This window comes from Barbatula barbatula (genome assembly GCF_947034865.1).
Source record: "Barbatula barbatula genome assembly, chromosome: 15".
Classification (NCBI taxonomy): domain Eukaryota; kingdom Metazoa; phylum Chordata; class Actinopteri; order Cypriniformes; family Nemacheilidae; genus Barbatula; species Barbatula barbatula.
The window spans coordinates 11,213,254-11,236,229 of record NC_136778.1 but is presented as its reverse complement, the minus strand read 5'-3'; the positions used below and the strand labels follow the sequence as shown (position 1 = coordinate 11,236,229).

Below are 22,976 nucleotides of genomic sequence, written 5' to 3'. Positions count from 1 at the left end.
CATTGACATGTATTGATCCAATTCTAGATTGTTATGAACCGTTCGTCATAAATATTTGCCCGTTTTACATGCAGATATGATGTTTTTGGCCAAGATACATCATTTATCCAATTTTTCTCAAAAAGTCTTATACACAGGAAAGTTGTTATACATTATTTGATTTTGGGAAAAGTCTTTTGTACTTTCGCCCTCGATCATGTCCACAGATGTGATGTGCTTTTAATATTTACACAAGTGACTGCTTTCCCCTGACTGTCCCACTTTCATGTAAAGAGTGCTGGAGTCGGACACGACTAGACACTGACAGGATATATAAGCACAATTTGGGAATAATCGGAAATCTAAAAAGCCGATATACTTGAAGGTAAGGTGTTGTGTTTATTGCACCATTTAGGGATAGACACGTTTTATTTTCAATGGACTATCCATTTCTATAAAAGACAGATTAGTTTAATTCTCACTTTATTGTGTTTAATGCGTCAAAGAGATACAAATTGAAGATTAAACTATAGTTAAACATTCTTATTAAACTCAAACTTTTTTGAAAGCTCTCAAAGATGAATTCCTGGCTCGTACGCGCGCTCGCGCTGATGGTCATTTGTTGCCATGACGCCCTCTCGTGTCCGAAACGATGCACGTGCCACTACAGCACCAAAACCACTGAGGTCGTGTGTCCCGATGCTGGTCTCTCTCACTTTCCTGAAAATGGACTGCCACGCAACACCACCTCCCTAACCATCCAATTCACCAACCTGAGCGGGCTGACCTCTCAAGATCTGAAAGCCACCCCACTCCTAGAGGAGCTGCATCTACCTGGCAACAAACTGAGCAGCTTACCAGCTGATCTTCTGAAGGATGTTCCTAACCTCCACACCATAGACCTCACAGGTGAGTGTGCATAAACCCATTCAATTTGGGTTTCAGTGTGGTACGTAAGAAGTGTGGTTTCTGACTCTCCCCATCTGCTCAGATAATGAACTGCGAGAGCTTCCTTCACAAGTCTTCCATCACGCTCCACTTCTTAACCTGGTGCTTAAAGACAACCGCATCTCCAGTATCCACCCAGACTGGACACCCATCGACAGCAATCTCACATGGTTGGACTTGTCGGGAAACCATCTTACGAAATTTCCAATGGCTCAACTCCAAAAATTGAATCACCTCAAGGTTCTGCACCTCTCGCAGAACAAACTCGAAGAGCTTCCGGTTGGGTGCCTAGATGCTCATCCTGCTCTAGAGAGACTTCATTTGGACCAAAACAAAATCGCAAACCTGGATGTGAAGGCGTTTAGCCACACGGCAAACCTGACTCACATTTTCTTGCAGAAGAACAGACTGGAGGTTGTGCCTCCCACAGTTTTTCAAGGGCTCTACCGTTTGGAGTTTGTAGACCTCCATGATAACAGGCTGAAGTCTCTGTCCCCCGGCACATTAGATATTAACACCAGTTGGGTAGAGTTAACCTTTAACCCCTGGCACTGTGATGACACAATTGAGTACCTATGGAGGAAACTAACCATGGAATCACTACAATCGGAGCCAAAATGTGCTTCGCCAGAGAACCTGAAAGATCGCGCTGTTGCAACACTTACCCGCAAAGAAATGGGTCTGCCAGAGTAAGAAAAACAAGTTTAGAGGATACATAATGAGTGCTTTTTGGTTCAAAAGACAATGGAGACATTTGCAAGATATTATACAATACAAATATAAAATTTTCTCTCTATATGAAGAAAAATGTTAATACAATTCTCACGAAGAGTTCTTCTAAAATATAGAAATTGTTATTATAAATGTAAACTGTCAATGTGTTATTAGTAGCAGTGAAATTATAATTGTGCTCCGACACATCAATAAATTCTGGACAATAAAAGACAGACAACACACCATTTTCATCTTTTATTTGAAATGATTTAACGCAAGGGAAACCGAGCATTATGTTTGTGGAGATATAAAAGTCTTTACCAAAAACAATCCACAAAAATGGCATGTCATGTATTCATGACCATACTAGGCTCCAGCATTCATCTAACGATATCTCAGCACACAGAGGCATCGCATCATTTAATAAATAAGCCTCTTATCAGAGCATAGTATTTAGTCATAAATATCAAGGGGCTTTTATAACATACGTCTGTTACAAAAAGCAAATATAAATGTTATCAAAGCAAATACAAAAATGAAACGCTAAAGAAATGCAAAGAACCCTGAAGTAAATTATGTTGGCAAAATAAAAGCAATTGGCACAAAAAAATAATTTCATAAATTATAGGCACTCATTTGAAAACAAACTTGCGCAGTTTCGATAGTATGCTCTCATGTGCAGTATGATGTCATCACCGATGTTGATGTAGTGTGTAATGTACAGTCATCACCAATGTTAATGTAATGTCAATCATTCTCTGGTGAGCGCCATTTCACTTACCGGCACTCGGAGAATGACAACAAATTACATGATCAGGATTTTTATCTAAATTATTTGTGCAAAACCACTACACTTCACCCACACAACATCATTTTATGACCCCTGCCAATGAGACAATAACACTTAGATATCAACTGATGAACAAGGTTTGAGTTTGACGAAACAACATTTGACCCAATTAAATAGTCCCAGGCTTAGATTAAGTGACTCTCCCATGAGTTCCAATGAGGACTGACTTACCGTCTCTTCTAAATCATCAAAAAAAGCATCGATCCCGCTGTCTATCTAAAGGGCTCGAACGTAATGCAGTAGTTCACAAACTCTGAAATGCATCCGGTATCGTTCACACATAAAAATGCTTTGGAAACGTAGCTTTGCAGTTGAGGTTTAACATTCAGTAAGAAAAAAGCAAAGAGAAAACTATGATATTTAAACAAGCATATATTTATAAGACCAAATACTGTTTGGATACTCTTTGAAAGAAATCTTTTAAATAATAATTTCAAATAAATAATATACCACATTGATATGAAAGACATTCGGACTGAATGCGATTGCCACGGAGTTGTCTGTCGCCATACGAACAAATTCAACATGACTTTCAGAAGCCAAAGATTGAACTTGATTTGCAATATCACTAACCACTTATGTTGTCACAGACAAAAAAAGCTTTTCAATCGGCTCAATTCATCTACGGTGGTCAGGGTGGTGAGGGACGTAAAAGCAGGATTGTGTATTCTGTTTGCTAGGTGAGTGCGCCCCCAAGTGGCTAAATCCCAGTCTGATTCATTGGCATTCTATGACGTCCAGCCTGCCTTCCACATCAACTCAAAGTGGACATCATCAATTGTTTTGAAGAATAAGTCTTTTATTAGCGGGGATTAAAGATGTATTTCTATAAAGTGCCAGGTTGTACTGTTTGTGCTGCTGGTTCTGGGCATGCTCAGTAGCAGCCCTCTCTCCAGCTTTCATCTCTGATACCACTGTATGTCCTTGGAGCTGGCAGAGACCTGTGGTGCAAAGAACACACTAAGTATATACACTTCACATCTCAAACGCTGACATCATAACGAAGCGTGTCGATTATCGGTACCTGCGCACAGGCTGAACCAGTTTGCTGCGAGGAACAGGTATACCCCCACCAGTGCTGGGGGTGGGCCGGGGCAGGCCGCTGCGGGGCGGAACTATAGAGCGCGTGGGCGTGGCTGTCCCTGAGCCATGATTAGACACGACCTTCATAGGCTGCCGGAGAGCCAGAGGAGATGGGGCTGCGGGAGTCCTCAACTTACTAGAAGAGGGCACTGCAGAGCAGAGAAAAACACAAGATGAGAAGAAGGAACAGCAGATGTATTTTGAGAATAAATAAAATATGGATGCAGATATTTTTAAATGGTAGTGATGTAATGGACTGAATAAATAACCCATGAGTGCTTTTATTCAGTAGATCTGTATCTGAAACAAGCTGTTTACATTTTTTATAAAAATATAGTGCAAATAAAAAAAGTCTAAAACCTGAAAAACAAATCATTTTTTAAATCTACATCTTAAACATCACAAAAATGAAATAAACACACAAAGAGAAACGTTCACAGACCACAACAAAACATTCACTTGCAATGATCACGATCAACACAACGTTGATATAAAGAATCAAAAACACAGCTGGTTAGTATATAATTGAATGAATAATGAGTGGATGGATTAAAACAGCCTTAATTAACTTGTCTTGTTCACTTTCCACAAGAGTCAAGTCAAATACGGACGCCTGAATTTCGGAGAATATAAGAGTCGCAATACAAACAAATCAGCATTCACACACACCAGCACAACATGTACTGTATTATGACAGCAGTGAGAAAGCTGAATCGGTGGATACTCACTAAAATCTGCTTCCTCTCCAAAGCAACACGAGAGAGGTACTGGATGAGAGATGGAAAAGAGAAGTTGGGTTTGCATGCGCTCTTTGTGTGTGACTCACAGAGTTATTTAAAGAAATAGTGCAGCTGAAAATGTAAACTTCAGGAAAATTAAAGATCGTTCCAGCTTCTATTTTCAATACAACAACAGTTCTTGGGATTCACATTGATTGAGCTGCATAAAGTGCTGTAAATAAGTCCTTATACGGCTTCATTTTGTGAACTCATGTGGTCCAAATGAACTGCTGCTGTATGAATCAGTTCTCCTTTAACATTCTCCTTAACGTTCCTTTGACAAAATAACATCATGCAAGTTCAGAACGAGGATGAGTAAAACTAATGTAGTTTTTCATAATAAATGCAATCGCAGTTTAACTGCAAAGTAAAGCTTATTTGCTTGTTGACACGAATCTGTTTGGACTTGCATGACATGGTGTACATGCACCAGAAGGGGGCAGACAAAATCATCTCTGTCATTGCATAACACATCTTAACACTCATGCCAGTCAGACAACCACCGTCAATCAACAAATCCACAACTATTACAGCACTCAATCACATATTTCATGATACATTTGAGAGGTGCAGTAGGGGTTGAAATCGCCGCTTTGGAAGTATAAGGTTCGATCCGCATTCAGAGCAGTTTCGAGATATTGAGCTTTACATTTTTTGCATTCCATTTGACTTTGCAAATACAACGTTTTTGTTGTCTCAAAAAGACCCAAAGTGTAAACAACAAAGAAAAAAACGTGAGAATGTAAATAAGTAAGAGAATTTTTGACAGATAAAACCTTATCATTCCAAGGTGAAGAAATATGGAAGGATCTCTTATTCCAATATGCAATATACTGCCTTTTAAACATTCTTAAAGAATCTTTGAAGGTCTTAAGGTCCAAACAAGTGTTTTCGCTCCTCCTCGTGTTCTTATAGAGTCCATTTGTTACCATTCGTGGCAGCTCTGGAGTACATTTGCACATTGTAATGATTTGCTTACGAAGACATTTCTTGACAAAATAAAAAACTCCTCCTGTTAAACATAATATTCAAATTATGTCATGACTAGTGATTCACTTCCACAATTCATGCCAGACCGCTTTCAGGTTCTGAAATATATATTCATTTCAAGATCGAACCTAAACGTCGTAGAATGATATTTACATGCTTATGTAAAAAAACAAGTCACTTCCACCTTTAAGGGCTATTTCTCCGGCTAATCAAAATTCCCTCATGTTTTACTCACCCTCAAGGCATCCTATCTGAATATGGTTTTCTTGAAGAATAATGCAGTCGAAGTTATAATACCACATATCATTTGACTTCCAAGATAAGAAGTGCATCCATCGATTAAAGAACTGCTTTGACATGGCTCTGTGGTCTTCTTAAGCGAATCAATGCGTTTGTTTAACGCTTTTAATGTTGATGTCTAGCTTCCGGCTATACGTGAACCAGTGGCTTGTTTTTCCGGCAAATGACGAAAGTCATGTTAAGTAAGGATGCCTTGAGGGTGAGTAAAGCACGAGTCAACTTTGATTTGCCGGTGAAATAGCCTTTTAAGTTATTGTTGCATTCCACAGCAAAACATATACAAGTGCGCACAAATGTATCCTTTTGTTCAAACACAAGTATCTCAAACAGACCAAAATGTGACATCTCCCCTGAGTCAAGAAAACAGCTTTAGAATCAACCATACTACAACAAATAGTCCCAGCAAGGGACCATAAAATACTTTGACAAACGTGTTGTATTATCTTCCATTAATTCTCGTCTTTCTCAAGGTCACCGAGGCTTTATAATGCTTTGGCTGTGATTGGCTGTGTCCGGGTGACCCCATCAGTAAATTACCTCTTAGGGACGTTGGGCTCTGAAGTCTCTCTTTTGGTTTTGGAGAGGAGCGAGTAGGTGTAGAGAACCTTTGGTGTGACGCTGAGATGAGACAAGCAGAAATTATGTTTTGATTTGGCAAATAGGATCTTGCTGCCCAGTGCCCACCTCCACCTGCAGTACCAGTACCTAATTTTCAACCATAACTGATCCATAATCAGCATTAACTTCAGGATTGCCGGGAAGAGACAGCCAACCAGTGTTGGGGATTAATTAAAGGCAGTGAAAGCCACCGTGCATGGGTTAGACAGAACAATGCTTCTAACCAGCAGCCACCAGGGGGAGCCGTATCCAAGAGAAAAAATAGATCCCAGTGTAAAGGGAAAGGCAGCAGGGCAGCACTAAGAACAGAATAAATCTAAATTCTGTATATCCAGACAACCAGCACCTCAGCCAAAGACGCAGGGTGTGAGAAAGACAAAGCATGCTGAGCAGGAAGGATCTGTTATCAAGGAGAGGAGAGAAGCCTGTATCTTTATACTCAACTCTAAAATCACGGAAGTCTATGCAGATTCGCTATGTGCACTGTTTAAGAGATTAATGCTGTTCACTCTTGGCCACGGAATAGTTTATTATATTTAAACAATGAAAATACAACGATTGAAGAGGAAAATAACTCCAACCTCCACAGTTTTATGTGCAAGGACTTCCAGTCTCAAATTTATTTTGAATCCACAAAGTTCCATCTGCACTTGTGTGCTTGTGTGTGTTTGCATTTAAGGGCACCATTTCGGAAAGTCAGGCTTTTAGATGCAATACCAAGATGCTGATGAAACAGTGAATAAAGGCCGTTGAAAGATTAAAGAGCCCCATCCAGCAAGCCAAGACACCGAAGGTGAAGTTAGAGTCAAACGTGTGTACAGAAAGCAGAAAATCTAAAGCCAGATCATTCTCTGAACTGTTAGAAACTCTCACCAAATATCAACATAATGTACAAAATAACTTGTAAAACAATATTGCATGAATTTAACAAGCGTATTTTTTGCTTATTTAAATAGATAGTTGTGTTTTAAGTCAAATGTCATTTTTTCACCATTTGCTTTATGTCATTCCAAACCTGTATGATTATCTTTCTTCTTCAAAACACAAAAGAAGATATTTGTAACCAAATAACTTTGGCCCCCATTGACTTCCACTGACAAAACCACTGAGACATTTCTCATAATATTTTCTTTTGTGTTTAACAGAAGTCGTATACCGGTTTTACACAACATGAGGATGAAAAATATATGACAGAATTTTTCATCTTAAAGAGAGGGACAGAGTCTGAGATTGTAAAAAACTAAAACATACATGTTTGTGTGGATGTTGATTGGTTGATTTGATAGATGAGTGCATGTATGTATGTGATTGAGAATACTCACTGATGAACTGAGTGTGTGTGTTTGTACACTCACTAGCAGACTGACTCTGGTGTCTGGGTGACCCTCCATTTGGCACTTGCAGATTTGACTCGCAGCTCCTGCTGTTTTTGACCGGCTCTGCAGTCGGTCCAGAGCTGGATCGTGTGAGGTTGGGAAGACTCCGCCTCAATTTTTCTGCATGTGCACACACACAAGGACAGAGAAATCATTCGATTTTGTCTCATACATTATAGCCAAGTTTTTCTGAATCTGATTGGACAAACAGCTACCTTCATTCTTAATGGTGTTGGTTTGTGTGTCATGGCCCTGCAGAGAGTGGCGAGGCTGCTGAAGGCGGCTGATGATTGGTTGAGGAGACGCACGGCTGTACTCTAACGACCGGGCAGGCGAGCGGGAGCGGGGCGAGTTTCTGGGAGAGGCGCCTGGGGATTGCCGAGGGGAGGGGCTGAAGCGGTTGATGGGCGTGTGGTATGAATGGTGGACCGCCTCCTCGTCATCGTCCAGGCTCTGCGCGTCAAGCTCTTGGTCACTCAGGGTTCCGCGCCGTAACGACTGACATGAAGAACCGGAGCTGCGACGAGAAGCTGTTGCAGCGTATTCTTGCCTCAAACCTAGGGAGAAAAAATTGATCTAGGCTATAAAAGCATTCTATATGAAAGCCTCATCTCTATTCTCCAACATCACAAAACATCACTCACTCTCCTCCTGCATGCGGGCGAGTATCTGCACGTCTGTGACATCATTGAGTTTGTACGTGGTTGATGAACCGACGGAGTCTTCATCCATCTCTGATGTGCTTAACTCACTGTCTACTGAGGACTGTGGGCTTACGGCCTGTGTGCTTCTGTCGGACGATCCACGTTGGTGACCTACACACACATACACATACAAACAAACATGTACTGATGGACAAAAATGTAATGCCTTAACGCAATGAATAATGAAAAAGTGAATAAAAATGTTAAAGGTCCAATGTCAATTTTTGGAGGATGCATTGACAGAAATGCAATATAATATACATAGCTATGTCTTCAGAGGTGTATAAAGACCTAACATAATGAAGCGTTATTACCTTAGAATGAGCTATTTCTATCTACATACACCACAGGTCCTCTTTCATGAAATTCGGCAACATTCTACAGTAGCCTTAAACGAATAAACTGCTCTACAGAGCCTGTTTCGTAAATAAGTTATCTCCTTCAGCAAAGAAGTGAAAACCTTAACCCTGTGTCAGCCTCCGTAGTGCTTCGAAAGGGAGGGGTGGAGTGAGCCATTAGTTGCAATACGCAACAGAACAACTAGATCCAGCTAAATTGTAAACATTGGACCTTTAAATGCCATCTTATTTCAAGTTACTTTGGACTAATGTGTCTGCCAAATAAGTAAATGCAAACTTTAAACACATAGATCTCTAGGAGGCGTTTACCTGCGCTTCCAGGCGGAACAAGCTGTTTGACGATTGGCACTCTGGATGGCGTTGAGGAGGGGGAGTTAAAGCCGCTGCTGTATGGACTGTTTGCCGCGTTTGGGCTATACGGGCTTCCATAGCTCACTTGAGGACTGTAGGAACTGTTGTACAGACTCCTCCGCTTATTTGCTGTTGAAGAGAAAAGCAAAAACATTGTAAGTGAATTTTAAACCTCTTGTAGGACGTGAGTAAGTGTTTTATGAAATCTTGATGTTCCTTTAGACAACATTCATAAAAAAGGAACAAATGATTGACAAGACCAGTTCTGTACATGACAACATAATACAATATAGAGGATCACAACCCCCATTCGGCGCACCACCACCACCACAGATACATTTTAAAACATGAATTGTTTAGACAATATGGTTCAAACAGAGCATACGACATTGCTGACCCTAATACAGAGCATCATTCTAAAGCCTGGCGAAGTGCAGTTTATTGGAGACAATACAGTCTATTTAGACTAAGAGTACAAAAGTCCACACACACAAGAGCTTTCCTCATTCATTTGAATGGGTGGCAATATCATTAACTTCCAGTCATTTCTCTCAATGCATCCATTCAGTCTCTATTGAAGCATGAGGCTGCATATGTTTATGATGCAGTCATATAGTCGGGCTGCAGTTAAAGGGATATTACACCCCAAACTTTAAATTCCTTCATCATTTAGTCAACCTTATGTCAATCCAAACTTGTGCACAACATAAAAGAAGATATTTTGACGGATGTCAAATATATATATATATATATATATATATATATATTACACGGTATATGCTTTGAACTAATATGGCAAGTTGATTTTAAAACGGTAATAAATAACTTAAACAACAAAAAAATATGTTTTCTACAATTATTTTATATCAGTTTTATGTTGCCAGGAAAATACTGAAAGTATTCAATACATCGCCCTTCCTAGACTGTGTGCCACTGGATACTCAAGAGGTCATTACCGCACATTTCCCCAGGACTCCTACTCTTCCTTCCCTCTTTCCATGTATACACCCCCCACCCTCTCTATTTCAAGCACAACAACAACATCATGCCCTCTGCCCTCACTTCCTTACAGATTAACCACTGAAGTGTTTAACTCAACACCATCAGCTGTGTTTACACATATCCATACACAATGCTGAGAGCTCAGATGCAAAAAAGAAGGTGTGCACACAGCTGCATGACTTTTTTGGATAACCTTATCATTATCATTTGGCAAACTTTCCAATAAACAGTAAGTTCTAGTATTTTCTTAAGTGTTTTACTTTTTACTCCATTACATTTCATAAATAAATGGTGTTTTAACATTTTAATCCTTGATTACATTAAAATCACAATTTTATTTTAATTAAATATTTTTCATTTTAAAAGTCGACAAAGACTGGATTTTGAATGTACTAAAGTGCTGTATAAAAGGTAAAAAAAAACATTTAAAATTTAAATATTAAAGCTTGATATATGCTTCACAATGTAGCAAGGTTTTTCTCACCAAGAAACGTACATGAGTAAAAGTAAAAATTCTCTATCTCTGTTTATGGACCTTTATCACGGTTGGAAATTGAACACCGGAAGTGCTCGTTGAAGCAGTGTATCGATTTTTTCCAGTTACGTCTTTTACAATAGGTCACCCCCTCCCTACATCAATATAGAGAGATTTCCTTCTGAACCAGTGCAAGGAGGGAAGTGCTGGTGAAACACCTGACTCTGTAATCAAAGAACCCAGTTTTATGTTAAGTAACCCATCATTCTTTTTCAAACTTCGCTCAGTATTTCACTATGGGAGACATTGCCAACTCCCGGATTGCACCCATATCGCTGCTATAACTCCTAGCTCCCAATAGGTACAGATGCCCCAGCTCCCACCACTGCTTGTGGCAAGGAAGGCTTGGACATGTCCAGTCTATAGATCCGCACAAAAGTATGTGGTGTGGGCCAACTTGCTGCCAAGCAAATATCACCAACAGAAACCACAGAGTAAGGCCCACGACGTAGCCATACCCCATGTGGAGACGGCTCTCAAGTCCTTAGGTGGCTGAAGACCCCTGTAAACATAAGCCAAGGATATAGCCTCCACGACCAAATGAGACAGCCCTTTGACAAGATAACAGCTTCCCTATATGAGAAGTGGCCCACAACACAAACAGTTGGTCACAAGATCTGAAACCCGCTGTCCTATTCACATACATGTAAAGTGCCCATACCGGACACAATGAGTTCAGCTTAGATGGGCACCTATACGCTGAGTCCACCACCTTAGGCACAAAAGCAGGGTTAGGACAGTGAGCCCTGTAGTGAATTGAAAACAAGAATAAACACTAAGTGATAAAGCATGTAAATTGCTCACACGCTTGCCAGTTACCAACGCTACGAGCAGCACCGCTTTAACAGACAGATACTTAAGCCCCAATCCTTCCAATGGCTCCAAAGGGTGATTACAAAGGCTTCGAAGACAATAGTTAGATCCCATAACGGAACCAATTGCCTAGACGGCCCCTTTCATAAATCTGCTTATTAAAGGGTGCTCCTCTGTCCTTTCAAATTAAAGGCAAAAAGCCACTAAAATATATCTTTAAAAAAAAAAGGAGAAAGAAGGGCTGGGGAATAACTGTGCATCAGGCTGCACACTGCCTCTTCCTCTCCCTCTCCTCTGGGTTTGGTAGACGGTTCTTAGCCACAGACGCCACATATCAATGCTTCCCCCAAGGCCCAGAGCCATCTGGTCACGGTCGCTAGCCAGTCTGTTGTCTGTGGGTCTCAGACCTTTAGCACCCACCGGTCTTCCACTTGCTGCTGCAAAGCCTTGTCGCTGTTGAGAGGCTGGTGGCGGCACTTGCTTGCATGGCAAATAGAGGTTAAAGCGGCCATTCTTTGGCTGTTTTCAAAGCTTTTATTATGTGTTTTGGGTGTTTAACGATGGATGTTCATGTTTCTAGTTTCAGAAAAGGCTTTGTATTTGACATATTTCAAGTCTATTGTTCACCGCTTTCAGTCTTCTTACAAAACCATTGGCTTTTTCCGGTTTGCATAAAGTCCCTCTATCCGAAACAATCTCAGTCTGTCGTTATTGGTTCCGTGCTTACAGCGTGTGTCTGAAGACACCCCTATGGCACATACCATATCAGCAAGCTTCCTCTTCTCAAGCTGTTGTGATTGGTCGGTCCCCCTCGCAGTGCACATGTATTCATAAACTTTAGCTTTTAGCAAGAAACAGTAACAATGCCGTCAACTTCACTTCATCAGTTAAAAACATTTGGATCGATCAAAGGATAACGGAGGTCTGCTAGTGCATGTGCAAACGTCATTCTTTGTTAGAGATTGCAATTTATTTGACCGATTGGCGGCAGACCGGTTATATTAATTAACACTAATAACAGAAGCATTAGTTTTGCCTTTTTATATTGGACCAAAGTTGGATAATAAAACACGCAGATTGACAAGGAGACAATTGCTATCAGGACTTCAAAGGACGTTTCATAGAAGTGTTTTAAAGGTATGCAAACACACACAATATCAGAACAGAACAGCTTTCACAGCCGATGTTAAAATCATGGAAGCTGTTATTTGACTGTTGATTATCTTTGAATGTGCGTAGATGAATTGTTATTACCAGCTGTAGGACTGTGATGAAAGTGAAAGTAGTTTAGCGCGTAGCTAAGACAAGTGTTTACAATCTCTGATAACCAAACACTACTCCAGCGGCTCTTCCTCTTCTCGAAGGAAGGCTGTGCCCCTTTTTCATTGTATTCCTTTTTGCGGAGGTTATCCAAAAACTGTAGGATAGTGACATCATGTACCCAGGAAGTAAAGGGCTGTAGTCCGATTCCAGCCATTCTCTGAAGTCCTTGAAAAAGGGATATCTCGCTTGGATTTGAACTTTGAGCTTTATCATTTTGCAGATATTATTTATGCTCTCACAGAAACATTACACACTAGCTAGCGTTTGGAAATTGGCATCACAGGGAATGGTTCCTTTAAAAGCCTCATTCTATCTGCTTCCTGAGGGTGCTGGTTTCCCTCACCTCCTTAAGGGCTGGACCAAACAACTTAGGGTCGTAAGCTGCATCCATCAACTCTTTTTCTGCGCGTAGCCCAAGTCCGACAGGTTTAGCCATAACGCTCTCTCACCTGGCACAGCCAAGCCCATCACGCGGCCACAGCCCTGGACCGCACAGCGGGGAGAGTGCAGAATTAAATCACTCACTACGCAAATCTCTTGCCACAGTTCAGGGGTCGGCGTTCCCGAACCAAACTGACATTCCATGTCTTCCAAAATCTCTGCTTGATACGCTGACAGTAAAGTTACAGCGTTCAGCGAACACACTGACTGCCTTGCATATTTATTCATCCTCTGATAAATTGATGCGGTCAGCCAGTCCATCTTTCCCAGAAGCAAAATCTGAGAGGAGGCAGAGATAGACTGCAACTAGGATTGAGGTGATAGGCCACTGAAGAATATACCACTGGGGTCTGGCCAACCCCAGCTCCCCTATCGCCTTGATCTCTACCATGGAAAGCCCTTTTGTGAGGAGCTTGCTCTTAAAGGGGCTATCCCAATACCAGGACATTTCCTTCATGCAAGCCGGCACGGCGGGCAAGAGCTGACTCTCTGCAGGCCCGTCATAAAGGTCCCTCTCAGTCCCTTCGACATCTTTGGCTGCGGGCCAAGGAAGGCCTGGTTTAGCCACAGCTTGTTTGCAGACCTCATGCAGGTTGCTGTCTACCTACAAGGCTGACTTGTTCGTGCTAGGGGGCCTGGACTGTTGGGCGGGGAAGAGGGAATTTTATTCCTCCTCTTTGATGTTGATTCTGTTATCAAGTACTCACCCATCATGTGGTTCTCAACTCAAAACGGTTTCTTTTATGGAAACCAGTCATGGGGTTTGAGATAAAGATTTTCAATCAAACTATAACTTCTAGTTCACCAGAAATGCACTTTCACACTTTTTTGTGTGCACACAATGTGCAGACAAATCAGGGACGATGAGTAAGAGAGTGCTGATGTGAGATCAGCTCTTTCATATCATTGTAAATACACTATAAAGAAAGAAACTGATCAAAGCGACACTTGGGCTGTAGAGCTCTTCAGATCTAAAGGTCTAAATAATTTATATGAAAGATAAGAAGAAAGACACACACAATGAAGATGAATCATCATACTGACCATTTGATGAAAATGATATTCTTGTATTACTTTAAGCAGTTGTCTGTTGTTCAGCCAGCAACAGTTATTTCCCAGGATCACATTCTGTTCACTGAACTGGATGTCAACAACAGCTTTCCTTTACTTTCTCATTATACAAACCACTGCACGAGATGAACTTTGACCCTCAGCTGACTGACAGTTATGTGCATGTGTTAAAAAACAAGCCAAGAGGGAGTTCTGTCCTCATCTTGTAGGGACTAAACCAAATCAGGATTGACACAAAGAAGCCGGGATCAGTAATGTTTAGACGACTGAAAGCCACTAACACCAGGACATCATCATCAAGGACATTTAGCATCATACAGTGTGTCAACAAAGGACAAATAAATATACAACTAACTCAATACAGACTATATGTATGAGGTTAATACTCATTCAAAATCCCTAAATAACTAATATTTTACTTAAAATTGATGCAACGTGTGTCATGTGACTGGTTTGGAGTACTTTCGAGCAGTCAAAAATAGACTCTAAAATCTAGCCTGAAACAACCTAGTCTCGCAAATAAGCTTCAAGTCTGGTAAACATGACAGCTACTCTAGCCAAAAGTATGTACAGAACGACACTTTACTTTAGAATAAATATTTGATGGATTTGACAGTAACAGATGCATATGAGATAAATCAGACATAGTAACCTTTTGAACAAACTGTGAATATCTCTTGTATCCTTATTTTTTTCAACTGTATCACAAACCAATATCCATTGTAGCATTGACTCACCAAAAAAGAATAAATCTCATTTTAATCTGCAATATATATCACCTATTAGTGATCAACAGTACAACCGCTTGTTGTTCCAGCAACAAGTTTTACTGTGTATGTGTTGAAGAGGCTGGTTTACTTAAAGAACTTGAAAACTAAATATTCTGCAAAGGTCATTTTACTTCGCATACAAAGTTTTGCATGGACAATAATAAGACAGCGGATCTCATTACAAGATAAGGATAGCTGGGATGTCTGCTAACCTCTGTCTGTCATTCACAACCCATTTCATTCGGCATAATGAACACACAAGGCTGTGCATCTGCCCGTATGAAAGTTGTTTTATGGGGCGATGAAAGGTCACCAGAGCAACACGGGCTGTTTGAGACAAACACAGAATGCAAACTCACAGTAGTGCAATAACTGAAGAGAACGGCTCATGAATAACAGCAACAGCTGAGAGCATTAGGAGCCACAGATGACACAAACAATAAAGATACTGAGGGTGGGTGGAAGAGAAAGAGAGACATGAAGAGTAATGTTTAAAGTGAACAGGATGAGACGGATCTGCAGAGGAGTGAACACGGAGACAGACGGAAGGAAAAAAGAGAGAACTGGTGAACTCCAGCGTCATGGGCGATAGTGGATTTGATTGAAGGTGCATAGTTGAAGTTACAGAGAGAGACAGAGAGATTTAAAGCTACATGCCCGAAGAAAGATGATTGTGCAGAAATCTCAGCTGTAAACAACCATAAAGGTCTCTACAAAATAAGCTGAACCTGCTGACTCACTGCATAACAATACTGTTCGAGATGTATAAAAGGTTACGAATAGTGTATACTTCAGTCCTTTTCTTTAAGCCATTAGAGGCATACATCTCATGTTTTTTATTTATATAACATATGTTCCTTACAATTGTGGAAAACAATGTCTAATACCTTAACATCATTTGGACCCTTTCTACTGTGTGGTGGGAAAATATGAAACATTTTAATATATTCAATTGCTGACGAAGACTGAGTTTAAAGGAATAGGCTAATACTTTACAATAAGGTGCTATTGGTTTAGTAAAAGCATTAGCTAACATTAGATAACAATGAGCGATTTAGTTTTTCAGCATTTATTAATCCTTGTTAATGTTTGGACATCGGGTTAGAAGGACAGTGACGATATGCTTCTATCATAAAAGTAATCCATATGACTCCAATTTTAACTCTTCGAGTTAAAAGATGTCTTCTAAAGCAAAGCAATACATTTGTGAAATAAAACAATTATTACTTTGAGCTTATTTAGTGATTGTTACATCACATTTGAATGTTGAACTATCCTTTAAGATGTTGGATCCTATTAATGAAAAAATGTAATATGGTCAGATATACCAAAACACAAACAGCTAATTTACAAACATTTGATGCATTCTCTGAATATCATCATACACTGAAAATATTGACCAGTTTTAAATACATGTATTAACACCAGGCAGAAAACTATATTTGGATAAAACAAGCAGATGCTTATTTCCTCAGTGGAACATGTGATGCAGAGGAAATCTAACTCTTTTTTTCTGTATTCTCCTCATGTCCAGTGAGATTTGTGACTATGGTAATGACCGTAACTTCATGGAATTGTTTGCATTTCTGAATGAAGTGAGAAGCCCCGAGATGGGTTGCCATGGCTAGACAAACAGGCCAAACCAAACACCAGACTACACCAGCAGATCTGACATCCAAAAGTTTTACAGTGCAACTAGTTTGTTAAGTCTAATTCTTCTCAACTTTACCCGACTTAAAACACTATATCAGTATATTTATAACAAACCCTTCTTTACCAATGACAAGCCTCAATTTTAAAAACATTCACCCATAAGCTACTTTAGAAGGTACCATATACTGCTACCTAGTTTTTGCAAGTCTTCACTAGCTGTCGGTTTTAAAAGGCTTGTCCTACATATGCAGCGTACTAGGTTTTGCCCCATAGCCTCTATAAGTCAATAACTGAACCTTTCTTTGGACAAGCCTTGTGACATTCAGATGATCTTCAGAGACACATTTTCACTGTAATATTTTTATACCAAGATTTACTGTATTATGCGCTTTGCGTAGTAGCTTTCTGACAAAAAGTACAACAAACAAAGTTCGACTCTGACTTGAAACGCTAAGACTGCTGAATCAGAATGTAAGTTTAACAGACTTTTTATCTGGAACCACTTGATCTGTGCAAACATGTTTTCTCCTCTTTTACTTTCACACAGCCGCACGACCGTTTTGAAGACGACAAATAAGAAGCATGAAGAAAAGGAAATGATCTAGTTGCAAAGGCCTGAAAGGTGTGGACACTCGGAAGACGACTTCCCATGCTTCCCACATGTGACATGACTGAACTTGCTCTTATCACACGTCACAAAGGTCTAGGGAACTATGGATGACTCATGTAACCTGGTAAAAGCGACACACACCCTGCATAGTCAGCATGAGGTATATACCCACCAGCAATGGATTTATAAGCTTTATACAGTCAGAAGTGAACAAGTTTTCATTTACTGAGAAATCTCTGTCTGCTTCATTCATTCAACAGAACAATGATCATTTATCAAGACAATGAACATATTGATTTCTGTGAGCTTCTATATAAATGTAATGTGAATATCATAATAATTATATCTTAAACAAACAGCTTTTCCCCTTCATGTAACATGGATTACATTCTACCGTCTGCTCCATAATGATATTACTAGCCCATTTTCAACAATGACATCATACGCTTGTATGTCTCTCACAATGACAAGAGTGATTCACGCCTGGAGCCGTTCCAAATGTTAACCAAAGGCTGATGCTGCAGATTGGATCTTTTAATGGAAACCTGTGATATATGAGCTGGAACGACTCTACTGTTGCCCAAATTGATGCCAGTTTAGAAGGCAAACTGAATTATATCAGCTAGAAGTTGTCATTGGTAAAAGTAAGACACAAAGGTGAGGAAAATGCTAAATCTGGAGTGGAATATAATCTGCTCTAATCTTTGTGTTCTTAAAAAAACATATTTTAACCCATAAAAATGAGCAAATGGATCCAATTGTATTTAAAAAACAATATTATGTCTTGGTTTATAGAAGTCGTGTATAAAATCACTATCACAAGTGCTATTGTTATATCCACATTATTGTGATAACCTAATGACATCACCTTACTGTTTAATACGGTTTAAATGTCATTGGGTGTTGTGAAAGCCTCAGTTGGTCACGTTTCAGAATATTGGCCTGTAGACACTCCGTGCGCAACTATAAAGAGCTGCTCAATTTAAGCCATGTCACATGGGCATACCTGACTAAAAACAGCCACAGCCTTCCTGACTTCAACTAATACTAAAGTGAAAGCTGTCATAACTCTTCTCTGACTATATTTAGAGGAGAAATGGGCTGATGAACGTACATCATGTGCTTTCAAGATTAAGTTGAAATGCAAGGCAGGCCAACTGTTGAAAACACACATACACGTGTTGGTGACAGACTGATCACAGCGTGAAAGTGGGGATGTAAGAAAATCAGAGCCAGAATGGAGTTTAGTGAAAGGACGAAAGTAGAAATTGAGAGGACATGAAGAACAGAGAGTGAAAAAAGGAAGCTGTATGTCTTAAAATCAACATGAATAGTTTCATATATGTTACCATTTAGTTCAGATGTATCTTTTCTCCACCTTAAAGCAGATTCAGAATACGCCAAAGCATATAGTTTTAGTTTCTGACAAGCAATGCAAAGACTGGGAGTATGTGAGTGGAGTGAGTCGACAAGGTTCGGTAATCACTCTAGCTCCACTCCGGGCTTTTCTCTTCCACTCCAGAAACTCTGTTCGGACTGATCCTAGAGCGAAAGATGACACAGATGCTCTGACTTTGCCAAGAACCCGTTCCTTAATCCCAGAAACACAAATCAGACTCCCCACCGCTCACATACTCTGGTGTGAAATGCCGCAAACACAGACAAATATCGAAAACAGTGAAACATCAAAGTTACACGAAATATCAGAACTCCTTTAAGCTATTTTCCTAATAAATTGACAAGAGTTTCAAATGAAAACAATGTGTGTGTAGTACCTGACATGGTTAGGTCAAGTCTGTGTAAGAGAGAACGTTTGGCAGACTCCATCTCAGGACTGGGGTTATCCAAAGCTTGTCTACACCACACGATTGGACTCAAGGCTTTCTGCAGAGGACTGTTCAACTTCGCCTCATACAACCTGCGAAAACACAATCCAGAGGTCAATCACATGACATAAACATGTTCTCATAGCATATCCTGCGCATGAAAATTTTACAAAGAGACATGCTAAGAGTGGAAGTTTGAAGATGCTTTGACTAACAGTGACCCATTCGCTTAAAGAGATTGTATAAATCACATTTTATCCAGTGTGTAATGTTGCCTTGTGTGAATGTAAGCAGTGTGCCAAGTTGTAAAGCCGAAGGTGAATGAATAACAAGTTATTGGGTCGGAAAAAAGGGAGTTGAATCACGCAAACGAGTCAGGCTCTAATCCGATTCGTGAACCACCGCAGATTTACATCACTACATACAGTCCCCGCGTACGTTTTGCTAGGACTGCCTGTGAAAACTGCACTCTTCGCCCTCAAACACTGTAGCTCGTGAGCCTCATTCGCAGTAGACCAATCACAGCAGACTAGACTATCTGACCAATCAGATCAGAGCAGGCTGGCGGAAAGGAGAGGACTAGATGAAGGATTCGCCAAACGAATCATTTAAGAGTCAGTCAAGAAGTAATGTAAGAAAAACTGCCTATTATGACAAAATAATAGTGTTTTTACACCATGTTTGTATGAAAACTTGTTGGACACTAGAAAAACCTAAATCAGACCTTAAAAATCAAGGAATATTTACTCTTTAAAATAAATGACCCAATAAAAGTTTCTCTAATGGTGCTTTTCCACTGCATAGTACTACACGGTACAGCTCACTTTAGGGTTTGGAGCTTTGCTGCTGTGGAAAAGCAAAGTGAGCCAAAGTGAAGCTTTACCGAGCCGGGTCTTACTAAACCTGACAGTACCATGTAGTGGAAAAGCGCCATAATATTCAGGATGAGCTGTAAACTGGATTGTGCACGCAGCACTTTAATATTGTGCCACCCCAGCAGCTTTGCTTAGTCATTGAGACCTGAATTAACACGGCTATACGGCTTAATATGGCCTGGCAAAGTATTGTACAGGTGAGGAGATTGATTGTTTGTTTAATATATAGCAAATATGGGCTGAGACAACATTTGTTATCAATATTGTCAGTCAGGTGGTGGAATTTGAAGTGTTGTGTGTTTTGCTGATTTGTGTAAATAACTTCCCAAGCAGAATTGGGCATCTTATGGCATGACAGTGAACTTGGCTTTATAACATTAACAAATGGAAGGCCTGACACAAACACCTTTTAATATTTAGAAATAAAATGAAATCCTGAATTGGAAAATGGTGGAGAGAGGAAGCGAGAAATGGGGCAGAAACATTAAAGTGAGAGAGGAAATATAAGAAGAGGGAATAGAGAGAAATGCACTGCATTAGACTGAGCTATTGGCAGCAACTGGTCTGGATCACCTCCTTAACAAGTCATCCAAAACATCTCATTAAAAGGAATGTGTATCATCTTGTTAGTCTTAACCTTGAGGCCAAACAAACAATCAAAATATATTTGGGCGTATTTACATACAGTAAATAAACAATCATAACCAATTCAAACATTTCATGGGTGAGTGATTCGAAAACTATATGAATTCTGCACCAAAACAAGATAATGACTGTGATTTAATCGTTTGTCAAACGGGTTTTCACAAACCATTTGCTCAGTAAAACTGGAGTTTATAGTCATGGCACAGAACCAGAAATCCTTTTTAATCTGGATGGCGATGGTAACGGAAACTGGCACTCGAGATAATCCCTGATGGTGAGAGAGGGAGAGAGAAAACAAGCAATTCTCCTGGAAGTGAATGAAATGAATTGATCTCCTTCTATGAAAGCAGCATTCACACACACACACAACCGATTTTGCGGGACTTTTGGATTACCGTTTGATCCTAGTCTGCTCGTGTCACAGGTTCATCGATTCGACACAATTATAAACACATTATCTTCTTATCTTGATAGAGGATTTGTGTGACTTAAAATAACAAAAGTCAAAAAGACAAACAAAACATCTTATCTTATCCTTCCGTCACCACGACTAAAGTGATTAAATCAATCATGCGCCTCAACGCTGTAATTAATTCTGATCTGTTTGGTTTGATACCAACATTTTCTGCCCTATCGACCCCTAAGTAAATCTGAAGATATTTCAGTGGTATAACAGGTGTTTATTATAAGCTCAAGTTAAGCTTGATTTGCTAGACTCAAGCAGTGCAGGGATTTCCCAGCATTCAAACCGAACAGGATCGTGTCTATAATATACCTCTGTAAATGACACAGACACCGATTACCGCAACCACAAACAATGGATTACACACGGACACTGATCCAGATGAACCCGTCCAAGACAATGAAGCACAAGCAGAAATATAGTGATCAGGAACAAGACATTTTTCATACAGTATGTTAAGATTTATATCAGACTCGGAAAAGTATTAAAATGAAATAGAAGTGAAGTGCCCTGTCATGCCCGAGGCCTACACAGAGACACAAAACGTGTGACTTTAATGACATCATTGACACAGTCACAGTGTCTGTCATCCAGAGCACTTATTACCCAAAATCCACAACATTGGGTGATAAAGAAAAGAAAAACAACCGCAACACACAATGTCTCATTCCAGTATTCAATATGTTGCTTTCTGCAAGAAAGGCGAATTTACGAATGTTATCTAGCCAGGCGAATCATTAGATTTTGGGACACAGCCATCGAAGGAATGACATAAGGCAGCAAGCTCATTAAACACAGATGACAGCCGGGTGAACATCAATGACAGGCAAGCATTCAATGGTTTAAACCGAGACGATCCACAGGGACAGTGGGGCTTAGACGACGCATTTAACGCAAAAATGCATCACCCGCATTCCTCCGGACTCTCTGGTCATTTGCTGAGGCGTCAACAAACAGCTGCGCTCGCCTGTCAAACTGTTTAACACACGGAGGGTGTGTGTGAATGTTATTCCTCTGATGGGGTGTTAACCACCTCTCTCCCATAGACGGACAGTTGTACTCACCAGCTGTCTTCCTCTTCATTGAAGCAATCCATGTCCTCCAAGTCGAGAATCTCCACCTCGTCCAATACCGAAGTTTCCCCGGCCTCGATAAAATCCAGCGAGTCGTAATAAAACGTTGCGCTCGTGTTGGAAGTGGTCATACAAGAACCGATGTCACTGTCATATCCCCCTCCGTAACTACTGCCGTGATATGATCGTCTGGGGCTCAGTCTCGAGTTCTCCAAAACACCGCTGAAACCCCTCGATCCGCCGAACCCCACCCCAGTGAACCCGGCGAGCCCCGCCGCCGCAGCCTCGTACCCGGCGCTCAGGGGTCTGTTGCTTCCACCGGAAGAGGAGGAAGAGAGCAGGCTGGATCGGCTCCGGAGCTGCTCGTTCTGCTGCTCGAGTTTCTTCACCAAGTCTTGAAGCTTCCGCACCTCCAAGTCCGCGTTTATGTTTGAGTTGATATCCTCCATGGTTAAACGTCCGCGGAGGGTTGCGCGTGTCAGGTTTGATCAACTGCCACCGAAGCCAACAAGTTAGCGACGCTTCGTCTAAAGGTCGTTGAAGGAAGAGCTGTCAACACCGCGATTTCAAAGTTTCTAATCTTATCGTCGTCATCTTCTCCGAGCGTTAGTACACACTGTGAGCTCCGTCGCCATCTTTACTGTCCGCCAGTCGCTGACTGGAAAATCTTTGAGAAACTAGGTGTAAGACGTCATGACGTGCCTCAGCGGGGACGAGCACGTTTTGGGAGCGACCCTTTCCATGAACGCGCACCACTACTCCGAAAAACCATTCAGTAAATATTGTTGTTGGTGTTCTTACGGATTTAACAAAAAAATTACTTTT

The 22,976-nt window shown here is 40.6% G+C and overlaps 2 protein-coding genes across 10 annotated transcripts; one reads left to right on the top strand and one right to left on the bottom strand.

Moving 5' to 3' along the window:
• Window positions 1-54: 54 nt before the first annotated feature.
• On the top strand, window positions 55-1,885 carry LOC306904441 (uncharacterized protein). Its single transcript, XM_079474338.1, has 3 exons — window positions 55-364; window positions 549-888; window positions 971-1,885. Exons 2-3 carry the CDS (start codon window positions 558-560, stop codon window positions 1,618-1,620), a joined length of 981 nt encoding a protein of 326 aa, XP_079330464.1. The 5' UTR covers window positions 55-364; window positions 549-557; the 3' UTR covers window positions 1,621-1,885.
• Window positions 1,884-22,905, bottom strand: slain2 (SLAIN motif family, member 2). Of its 9 annotated transcripts, none has more exons than XM_079474329.1 (10): window positions 22,143-22,856; window positions 19,045-19,187; window positions 9,010-9,180; window positions 8,282-8,452; window positions 7,853-8,194; window positions 7,584-7,757; window positions 6,181-6,261; window positions 4,303-4,341; window positions 3,516-3,723; window positions 1,884-3,432 (listed from the first exon to the last, which is right to left on the bottom strand). In XM_079474329.1, exons 1-10 carry the CDS (start codon window positions 22,598-22,600, stop codon window positions 3,366-3,368), a joined length of 1,854 nt encoding a protein of 617 aa, XP_079330455.1. In that variant the 5' UTR covers window positions 22,601-22,856; the 3' UTR covers window positions 1,884-3,365. The 9 variants fall into 9 exon arrangements, with proteins under 9 accessions (XP_079330455.1, XP_079330456.1, XP_079330458.1 ...); XM_079474330.1 differs by having other exon boundaries at window positions 7,617-7,757; window positions 22,143-22,836; XM_079474332.1 differs by lacking the exon at window positions 4,303-4,341 and having other exon boundaries at window positions 7,617-7,757; window positions 22,143-22,905.
• Window positions 22,906-22,976: the final 71 nt, after the last annotated feature.

Bases quoted from the DNA above. Each gene is read 5' to 3' on its own strand.
- LOC306904441 (XM_079474338.1), top strand. From the start codon at position 558: ATGAATTCCTGGCTCGTACGCGCGCTCGCGCTGATGGTCATTTGTTGC. The intron at 889-970 runs GTGAGTGTGCAT...CCATCTGCTCAG, and splicing joins CCACACCATAGACCTCACAG to ATAATGAACTGCGAGAGCTT.
- slain2 (XM_079474329.1), bottom strand. From the start codon at position 22,600: ATGGAGGATATCAACTCAAACATAAACGCGGACTTGGAGGTGCGGAAG. The intron at 19,188-22,142 runs GTGAGTACAACT...GTGTTTTCGCAG, and splicing joins AATGAAGAGGAAGACAGCTG to GTTGTATGAGGCGAAGTTGA. The intron at 3,433-3,515 runs GTACCGATAATC...TTTGCACCACAG, and splicing joins CTGGTTCAGCCTGTGCGCAG to GTCTCTGCCAGCTCCAAGGA.